The sequence below is a fragment of the Austrofundulus limnaeus genome, unplaced genomic scaffold (assembly GCF_001266775.1).
Source record: "Austrofundulus limnaeus strain Quisiro unplaced genomic scaffold, Austrofundulus_limnaeus-1.0 Scaffold104, whole genome shotgun sequence".
In the NCBI taxonomy this organism is placed as follows: domain Eukaryota; kingdom Metazoa; phylum Chordata; class Actinopteri; order Cyprinodontiformes; family Rivulidae; genus Austrofundulus; species Austrofundulus limnaeus.
In genome coordinates this window covers 261,773-272,202 of record NW_013952506.1, presented here as the reverse complement: position 1 = coordinate 272,202, position 10,430 = coordinate 261,773, and the positions used below count along the sequence as shown (strand labels likewise).

Sequence of the window (10,430 nt, the reverse complement as noted above, 5' to 3'; positions counted from 1 at the left end):
CTAAAAAGACTTGTTTGGAAAAACAACACACATGGTTCTGGTAGATTTTAAATGATGAATATTTTGAGCTGAGCTGGCAGACCTGGATCAGGGGACTGAAACTCTGGGTACTCAAAACGAAACGAAACACTATTATGTATGTGATTTGTTATACATTTTACACAATGTACTTATAGAGGTTTAATCTTACTGGTGCATCCTGGTTGTTTTTCAGGCCTCCATTGCAAAATAAATAAATAAATAAAAATATCAATGGGATTTGTCTGGTTAAATAAAGGTTAATAAAATCCATCTATCCATTATCTCTACCCGTTTCTTCCTTTCAGGGTCACAGCAGTCACAGCGCGATGGGTGGGGTACTCTCTGGACAGATTGCAAGTCCATCACAGGGCCACACATAGAGATGGAAAACCATTCACTCTCTCACTCACACCTATAGGAACAATTTAGAGTTATATCAATTAACCGTGTTAGTTAGTCATGTTTTTGGTCTGTGGGAGGAAGCCTGAGTACTCGGAGAGAACCCACACATGCACGGAGAGAACATGCAAACTCTACCCAGAAAGGTCCCCGGGTGGGATTTGATCCGGTGACTTTCTTGCTGAGAGGCATCAGTTCTACCATCTGAGCCTAAATAATAAATAAAAACGTCACCAGCCTCGTCTCTTTGCTCTGACTGAGCACTGCTAACAAACAATAACTGAGCTCTACGTGGTATTTCCTGCATAGAAACAGTGTTTTAACACATCCTCTTTTAAACACTGAAAAGTTCTATGTGTACAACTGACTACATGTGAAATAAATAAGGTTTTTACTCTCTGTTGTGTTGTGGTGAGCAGCTGTTGTCTCACATTCTGAATTCTTCCAACGTTCCAGATTAAATTTATGACCAGTGCAACTGGGCTGCAGCAAAAATAGCCATCGAACATGCAGCTAAATGAAAATTTTACGAGACAAATTTCATCAGCTACTTTTGAACCCTGTGCACCTCTACCTATGGGATGCTGTTATTTTGCAGGTACAATAATCTCCATGCATTATGGGAGATGTAGTTTAAGATCGATGCTGGCTTTAGAGCATCACGTTTATTTTAAGACTTTACTACATCTTTGAAGCACTCGTGAGCCGCTTAAAATGCCGTGGTGGGCCACATCTGGCCCATGGGCCTCGAGTTTGACACATGCTGAAGGGCTAAACAGATGAAAGTTAAAGATGCCACAAAAGACAGTCCTGTACCAAAGCACTGCTGTGTTTGAGTAGTTTCATGCTGTTTAATTGAAGACTTGCGCTGGTAAAAAATGTAATTTCTTTCAGTCAGAGTGGATAATTCCATCTTTTTTTCCTTTAACTTCAGCTGTGAGTTAGGATGCATTCACAAAAGGGTAGCCTAATTAAAACCCGTTTGCCTTTTGCTTTGCAGATGCTGCACAACAAACACGTGATGGTGCGAGTCGGCGGAGGCTGGGAGACCTTCGAGAGCTACCTGCTGAAACACGACCCCTGCCGCATGCTGCAGATCTCCAGGGTGGAGGGCAAGGTCTCCCCCATCAGCATCAAGTCCCCCAACATCAAGGACCTCAGCCCGGACAGCTACCTCGTGGTGGCGGCCCATTACCGCAGCAAGAAGTGAAGACTTAAAGGACAGAGGAGGACTTTGTGTTGCTGTTTTCTTCATAACAAAGCAACACATCTTTGTTTTTGTACATTTTAAACCTTCACACAGAAACGAAAACACACCTGTAAAATAATAATGATCAGTTTAAGAGTGTTTGTTGGAGTCTGAGCCCAATACGCTTGTATACCTTTTTAATTTAGTTTGTTTTTGACAATTTATTTACGTTTTTCTAACATTTATAAAAACTGAGTTGAAAATTATGTTGGTTTCAGTGGAACAGGCTAAACAAGGGGCGAGTGAAAATTGTAGATATTCCAGAGATTTAATATTCAAATCAATAATTATACTTGAAGGAGAACTTACTGAGTATTAAAGTCTCTATCACACCATAACGTTTTAACTCATGCCAGCTTCTGACAATTTTGTCCAACAATGTCTACGGTTTAGCTGGAAAAATAAGAAAAATCAACTGGAAGCCTCTTTTGGACGCATACTGTAATGCTAACAATTAGATTGAATATAACTTATGAGCCGTTTTGACAAATTTTTCGTAAATCTTCATAAGTTGTCTAAAACATTCATGTGAAAGGGCCTTTAGAGGCATACGGTTTAAATACATAAATAAAAGAGAAATTTCAATATTTTTGTCAATATTCTGGGTCACACAGTTTTGTCTGTGTGACAAAAAAAGAAGACATTTTATACCTATGGACTGTTTATTTTTCCCAGCTTTCTAAAAGTACATAATTGATTTATGTAGATTTTGTTATGCAATAAACTTTGATTCTAGTAGGTACTGATTGGGGTGATCAGTGAAAACCTTACAACAACAACAAAAAAAAAAAACAAAGCTGTTTGGATGTTCTTGTAAAAAATAACATTGATCCACTGTTGTCTTCATAATGCATTCCAAATGAAGAAAACTGGAAGCCTTTATCACTTGGATGTGAAGACATTGTATATTATTAGTCTTAATCAAGATGGCTCCATCTTTAAATCTGTAAAAAAAAAACGTTTCTAACTATTTAGTCCCTCCATTTGTTTTGTGTTGCTGACCTCTAGTGGTGCTTCAGATCATTACAGTCTGCAAAGCAATGTCTGGTTCACAATCCAATAATGAGTCTGCTTTTATTTCTGATGTAACTATGACTTGTTCAGAAGTCACTTTCCACTGACTTTACAATTTATACAATACTTTTGTATGGGCACAAAATCCACAAAATGTAGCAGAAATGTAATTTTATTGTAGCAAATAGGCAAATTGGCAAGATTTTGTGTTTTACAAAAATAGCAAGAGCTCCAGAAGCGTTTACAGATCGAGACTATAAAGCCGACTGTCCTTTCCTCATGTTCATGTTTTATAAGAGAAGGAAAGTCTGTTTGCTGATTGCCAAAATGTTGGCAAACTGTTGTACAAATAAGCAGCAAAACAAAATGAAAGGTGGCAAATCACTTCAATACATATTAGTGTTTTTTTAAATACTTCAAGTCATCAAACCCAACCTGTGCAACCGATCCATTAAAGCAGGCTACTATATCTTAAAGTGCAAGAAATCATTTGCACAACATAAATAAATCACTTCTGTTTAGAGCAGTAGTTCACACAATTATGGTTGGGACCCCTTTATGGGTCATGATTGAGGGTCCTCAGATAATCTTCAGAATGCAAATAAAATTTAAAAATGAATGCTAATGGTATACTTTCAAGAATATTACAAAATAAATTATAATTACAATATGATCATAGCTGCTATGGTTAGTGATATTAGCAAAGTCTGTAAAGTTAAACTGGCAATATTTGGGTTCATGAGCCTCTGCCCCTTTATCTTGTGGGTCAGGAGCTAAAACGTTTTGAAAATAAAAATATTTTAGTTTCTTTAACGCAGAAGTAGCCTGCCGCTGCGGAAATTGTGCTCGAAAATACAACCAAAGATAGCAAATAATTTATCTGATGCACAAACCAAATGTTAAACCATGCAAGTGTTTGTTTTCATAGCATTATATAAAACAGCAAAAAGAAAAAAAAAACTCATTTTACAGTCTTCCTGATGAAAGAAGTTATCTTCTGTGGCGGTGACGACAATCACCAAACTTTAGAGAAAAGCAAAACAACTTTAATCTTCATGTTGTCAAAAGGTTCAGAACTAAATCACAGGTGGGTGTTAAAATTATGCATTTTGAGGAAAGCCAGAAAAAGTTGTTAGTTAAATCACAAACACACAATGTGGCCACCAACAGCTACAATAATCCTTCACAATAAAAATACACCTTTGTCTTAATAAGTCTGACTTCAGTGTTTGTCTACATCCAAATCAATCATCAAATATAAACTTATACCAGTCATCCAGGACTCGTCCAAAAGTTGACAACAACTTTGTTTTGAATGAAACGGTTTGAAACTGTTCTGCACAAAGTCTGAAGTTTGTCAGATGATTCGTGACAAAAATACGGGGGATAAAGGGCAAACGGTGTCAGTTTCAAGAGATTTCCAAGTCATCTTGTAGAAATACTTCATGTTTGGACATCAGAGGTGAGATGGTACGATCAGGAACTTTATCCAACCTGCCACTGCAGAAAAAAACAAAACAAAGGACAAAAAGTGTTCAAACTCAAACATCTAATGCACCATCAGATCTATTTTTCCCTCTAAATCAGTGGTTTCCAACCTTTGTTTCTCAAAACCTCCCTTTCTTACTTCCAAGCCAAGCTGAACCTCCAGACCTCCTGTTACTCCCACCTCTCCCAAAGATGCATTCAACCTTAATCTCTTTATTAAAGTAATAAAAGACAGCTGAACGTCGCTGATGTCCCCCATCGCCATTCAGTAATGACCAACTGTTAGAAGTTTTATTGGAATCATCACAGGCCTTTGTTGTTTAAATGTCATGAGGTGAACAGATGTATGAACGGGGGGCTAAAGTGATCTCGTCAAATTACTACACTTATGTGTTGAGCAGGTCCCCCTGATGATGCACACAAAATCTGGTGCAGATTGGATCATGTATTTGTAATTTAGAGCTAACCGTTTGCAAACAGCGAGGCAGCAGCACTCGCCACTCTGCCACACCCACACCATCCCACCACCAGTCAGTGTTGAGAGAAGCAGTCTGCAGGTTCAATCTGTAGGGGGAGTCAGCTCAGATACATGTGAAAGAAAAGAGATAAATTGGCAGCTTTGATCCCAAACGGCCAACTTCCAGTGGGGACTGGACCATGACTCCAAGGGACTTGTAGGCCCTGAGACATTACACATGTGTACCAAATTTCATGATTTCAGGTCCAAGCATGGCTTGGGGCTATTTTTTAAAATAATTGTAGTGGGTGCTGTGGAGTAATTAGGCCACTTCCCCCCAAAATTGGACTGCATTTCTGTAGTGAAGTGGATTAGGACCAACCAAAGCAAACTGCGTGCAGATTAGCTAAAATATGTGGAATATAGAGCCACGTGTATGTCAATGGTGTAATGTGTAATTAGGCCACCCCCCAGATTGGACTGCACTCCTGTAGTGGGGTGGATTGGGATTGACCACAGTAAATTCGGTGCGGATTGGCTGATGTCTGACTTTGCAGCTCTGCCATGACCACGCCTTTCAGTCAAAGTGTTTGTGCTTTAAAGCAAGTGAGATCAAGTTCTTATCTGTGTTCTGACACAATCTGTTGCTGATTAGGTCAAGAGCAGGGGTAGGCATCCAGGAGCATAGTCCTGCACGTTTGACTTGTTTCTCTGCTCCCACAGACCTGATCTGAATGAATGGGTGATTATCAGGCTCCTGCAGAACTTGGAAGAAGTCATTCACTGACTGAATCAGCTGTGTTGGAGCAGGGAAAAAAGGAAAACATGCAGGTCTGCGGCCCTGAAGGACCAGGATTACCCACCCCTGGTCAAGAGGGTCAGAGACAGAGCTGTCCAAGCCAAAAAAAGGGTCACTTCCTGTTGGCAGGGGGAGGGGCTTTAGTGATGTCATAAGACCACATGGTATGGTCGAACATACAACATGGATGACTCATCCCAAGTTTGGTGTATTTTTTCTGAAATTGCAACAGACGGACAGAGAGCATTTTTAAGTCCCCCGCCTCGGTGACAGGGGACAACAAAATGAAGAGTTGGAAAAGTTTACGTGATAAAGAGAAAAACTGGTATTTGTACAACAGAAAAAGCAATTACAAGAACATTGTTATGATATTTACCAAATTAAATTACAAATTTGAATTAAATTTTTCACAACTTCTGAGCAGTCAAGGTTATGTACCCCCTTGTTTTTTTTTTTTTTAAGACTAAAACCCAAAACTAACCTTTAACCCCCCACCACCACCGGACACAGAGCTGGTCATCTCTTGTTTCTCAATTTCTTCTTGTTTTTTCCTTTTCCTTTCAACTGCTTCTGGATTTTTGATGCCCCTGTACGCCGTCTGGAAATCAGAAAGAAACAGATCGAACACAAACAGGAAACAGCTTTGTCAGGCATGCTTTTGAGTTTATTTGTTTTTTTTCTTTTAAACAAAACGTGTTTCTCATTAGCTTGGATCACAACTTTCAAACACTCCTTCACAAATAATAAGAGGCAAAGATGAAGCAGTCCTGTAAAAGATGGCTCGGTTTCTCTGCGGTGCTGCTGTAAACGTGGGTTAGAACTCAGTGCTTTCACCTACAGCTGGATAACTCTGAATTGTGAAAGTGTCAGAAAAAAATGTAAGCTTTAAAAAACAGTGATTTGGTGCAGACTTTTGTGAACGTTTTAGTCAAACCCAGACAGTATAGTTTAATTCTGGCCTGCATCTACTTACCTTGACGTAACTTTAGCACGCCTCTTACTGGTTTGAAAGTGGCTTTTCTGCACAGTAAAAACAAAATGCTCACTACATTTTAAAGTACTTTTACGCAAAATGTAGGATATGCAAAACTCAAACATTTACACTGAATCAGATACTGGAACATTGACTGTCCTCTTGATTGTTTTCTTTTGCTTTTCAGACTAAAAAAAGTGAAGAAACTGTTTATCAAACTTCTCATCTGTTTTGTTGAGATTTTATTGATCAGTGGATTTCCAGGATGCTGGTGAGTTCTTTTAGATCAAAGTTTGTTCTGGTCGTCTTAGAGCTGATTGAAGTCACTTCGGTCACCTCTGCACCAATCATAGACTGGTCACAGTTTCTTTGCTGTATAGTCACTAGACTTTTTAGGCTCCTTTACTTTCCTCATATCACGTCTGATAAGTAATCAAGCCTGTTAAGAGTTGTGTAAGCTAACTAACTCTACAAAAGTGACTCTGAGCTGTTTATCAGCTAACAGCCCACTGTGTGACATGGTTACATGTTCTTTAGCATGTAGACTGGGCAAGTGAGATCTAACGGCCCTGTCACACTATAACGTTTTAGACAACTTCTAAAATGTTTTTGTTAGCATTACAGTGTAAATGGCTAAATGAAGCTTCCAGTTAAATTCCATCTTCAACGTAGATGTCCCCAAACATTTCACAAGTTGTCATAAGTTCTGTAATACATCAGTGTGACAGGGCCTAAAACACTCCAGACATGTTTTACAGTTAACAATTTTACCAAATGCTATCCATTTATAAACTTATGTTAATGCAACGTCTAATCAGGACCTCTGAGAATTGTTTAAATAAAATTAGCTGTGTTACAAAGAGGTTTTAAAGCTGTGGTCTGCTTTGAATTAGTTTGGTTTCTAGACACTGCTTTTAGGGAAAGACATTGAAATGGTAGCAATGTTTTCACACTGTGGGTCAGTCTTGTGCTCTTATGTTTTATCTCTAACACCCTTATACAAATATACCCACTGTCCATCCTTTGGACATGTCCAAACCATCTCAGTCTAGTCTCTCTAACCTTATCTATTTACCTCCATGTCCAATTCTGTTGTTTTTTTTAAGTCACTGCATTCTTTACTGTAATATGAAGTTTACAGTATGCATTTTGTTTAAAACATCTGGCTTTGCAGCTGGTTAACCTACCTTTTTCAGAGCACAGCTGAAACAGAATGTTTCAACAAACCGGAAGTTGCCATGAATATATCTATACCACAATGCATCGCAAAATATTGACTTTGACCATACCTATTAAAAACTGTAAAAAGTGTCAATATGATGCTGTAGCAAAATAGTTCTATAGAAAAAAAACTCACCCTAAATCTAATGATTGGCTATTTTAGGGATGTTGACATTTTGTCAGCAGCTGCTGCCATTTTCTTCCCAAACTGCTGTGACCAGATTGTGCAAGGCTGCTCGGTGCGTACGCTCGTAATTTCCTCCTGCTTCGTTATTTCTACGAGTTTCAACAAAGCGTACTGACGTCAGGTAGTTAGCTACAGCCTCGTCTCTGAGTTTTAAATTTTTGTTGATGCGTTTTGAAGAGACAGTTTTTTGAAAATAGGATCAAATCACCCGAGTGTTTTTAGTGAGCCCTTATAGAGATAAGCTGCCATGAAGAACATTATTTTATCTGCCCTTGTTCCAAATTTGAAAATGATTTGAAACGTTGAAGTATGGTATGTTTTTTTAAATCCGGAATAGCGCTTGTTGCAAAGTGTGTTGACGCTCGTCTTTGTCGTCTGACATATTTAACGCGCTGTTGTAGGGGTCACCTCGAGTGAAGAAACAAGATTTACTGCCTCGAGGCAGGCCTCGGACAGGCCTGACGAGAGGACAGGAACTCTGTCACAAACTGAACTCTATTTAGGCCATGACAGGTCATTCTAACCGTGGAAGAGAACCCCTCAGTTCTTTTAATCAGATAATGGACAGAACAATCACTTCTGTTCGTGAGTCATTTGTTGTTTAACTAAGAATGTTTATGCAGTTGTTAAAACATGATAATGAATCACTACAATGACCCCTACACTGTTATTGGTTGAGGAGCTTTATTTACAAAACAGATGCCCACATGGTTTTTAAATTGTTTTAATTTCCTTACTTTCTAAGACACATTAATTTGATTTGATGTAGCAGTTTGCCTTTGTAATATTATATTATACCTTTTCTGCTGCTTTTGCATTGGCTATTAAGTTTTATTAGTTTTTAGATTACAAGATGCTTCCTACAAAAACCAGAATGCGAATCTCTTCCTGAAGCGTCATGGCGATATCTTGAACACTGAGGAAGTTATGAGCAAAAATAGATAAGAACAAGGTGAAATGGTCACAAAGGCCCCATTGGTTCTGCTGTGAACTGCAGCAAGAAAACATGAGCTGATTTCACCTAAACAAACATCAATCACTTCCCTCATACTTGAGATAATCTCATGATTTTCGTGTTATTTTGTATGGTTTGAAATGTTCTTTTGGAATCTGCTGTCAGATTTAATATTGGTGTAGGATTAAAAATGTATCCACATCCCTACTTGTTTCCGTGAACATTTTGTGGACAATAATTTGCAACCAATCCTTACTTACATCTTTTTGTCTTTTCTCAGCTGCTTCTGCCAGTTGTTGTCTTCTTGTCTCCTGTTTAAAACAAAAAATAAAAAAGTTGTGAATTAACGGTGAGGAGATTGTTCACAGCATATAGTATTGGGCCTGTGTTTACCTCCTCAAAAGTAAAAAGGCCCAGAACAAATCCAAATCATGTACAACACATTACTGCTGAACTAAACGTGAGAAACATCCTAACTGGATACCGGACACAACTTAAAAAATAGGTTTTGATAAATGAACTTACAGGATCTGGGGTGACAATCACGTCATCTGCTGCTCCACCAAGGCACGGTAGGCACATTCCCATTCTGGAGTTATTCCACGCAACAAAACCACGTGAAAATTAGTTGTCAAGTGTTCCAGTTTAACTAAACTAGCTACCAGACAAGATGATGAGTCGGTCTCTAATTGTTTGGAAGGTAAATATAAGGCAAAGGAGGCTGCAGCTTCTGCTCCACTGAATGTTGTTGGGTCAACATTAGCTAGTTAGCGATTTCTGCTAGCCGTGATGGGAACGTAAGCAGCGTGCTAGATAACGACTGCTGTTTTTAAGCTACCATTACAAGCCAAGCAGGTTTTCTAAACAACATATTAAATTATTTGTCCTCACACCTCTTATTGAATCGTTGTAACATGTGGAAAAAACCAGAAGTTAAACAACTTAAACCGAATCTCTCCAAGCGTTTTTCTGTTTGGGTCCTCTGCAGCTGACAAATTTACAGAGTTGTGTTCAATGACTGTGCGTTCATAAATGCTTTCTGACATTTAATGATGGTACACAATCAACAGAGGAGTTACCAAAATGTTATCCGAACTTCTAAAAAGATCTATAAGATTGTTAATTTAATTTTAAAGGCGATAAAAATATATATTTGAGGATTTTACATGTTTTTGTTGTATCTGTATAATTTGCCGAAGAACTTGAACGCACCTCGAAATCAAGAGGCGTGAACCACTGTATGGCAGGCCGTTATAACATATAAATGATCATAACGCCCATTTCTGTTTTTGCTTTTTTAAAGGTATCAACACAACAACATTCCTCCTACTCAATATAACATTTATTCGTTGAAATACAATAACATTTATATACAGACATTTCTAAAAGTAAATTTATATTTTAAGATCTCCACACCTGTGACTGCATTGAGAGAAAATGTGTTTCTGAATTCCAAAAACCCTTTAGGTTTGTAACAATTTGAACTTTTAATGGGAAGACTCTGTATGTAGTTCAAATATTCTAAAAGTCATAATTTCTGGGGAAAAAAACAACAACATTTCAGGTTTACAGAAAATAAAATAGCTCCTCAGATGACTCAAATGTGCACCCTGTAAAAGAACGCAACCCTTCAATTTTTTCACGTTTTGGATACATACAATAAAAGG

At 38.2% G+C, this 10,430-nt stretch overlaps 2 protein-coding genes across 5 annotated transcripts in view; one reads left to right on the top strand and one right to left on the bottom strand.

Moving 5' to 3' along the window:
- The window catches only part of gas2a (growth arrest-specific 2a), a 28,076-nt gene extending 25,665 nt beyond the window's left edge, over window positions 1-2,411 (top strand). For all 4 annotated transcript variants that reach the window (XM_014013592.1, XM_014013595.1, XM_014013591.1 and 1 more), the window contains one exon: window positions 1,421-2,411. In XM_014013592.1, coding sequence (XP_013869046.1) covers window positions 1,421-1,630 — 210 coding nt within the window. In that variant the 3' untranslated portion in view covers window positions 1,631-2,411. The remainder of the gene's footprint in view (window positions 1-1,420) is intronic.
- Window positions 2,412-2,839: 428 nt separating this feature from the next.
- svip (small VCP interacting protein) lies at window positions 2,840-9,779 on the bottom strand. Its single transcript, XM_014013596.1, has 5 exons — window positions 9,657-9,779; window positions 9,289-9,352; window positions 9,024-9,074; window positions 5,909-6,025; window positions 2,840-4,183 (listed from the first exon to the last, which is right to left on the bottom strand). Exons 1-5 carry the CDS (start codon window positions 9,677-9,679, stop codon window positions 4,169-4,171), a joined length of 270 nt encoding a protein of 89 aa, XP_013869050.1. The 5' UTR covers window positions 9,680-9,779; the 3' UTR covers window positions 2,840-4,168.
- Window positions 9,780-10,430: the final 651 nt, after the last annotated feature.

What these genes read in the sequence shown, in the direction of transcription:
- svip (XM_014013596.1), bottom strand. Translation starts at nt 9,679, where the DNA reads ATGTTACAACGATTCAATAAGAG. An exon ending in TTACAACGATTCAATAAGAG is followed by an intron (nt 9,353 to 9,656) that starts GTGTGAGGACAA and finishes GAATAACTCCAG; the next exon opens with AATGGGAATGTGCCTACCGT. An exon ending in TGATTGTCACCCCAGATCCT is followed by an intron (nt 9,075 to 9,288) that starts GTAAGTTCATTT and finishes TGTTTTAAACAG; the next exon opens with GAGACAAGAAGACAACAACT.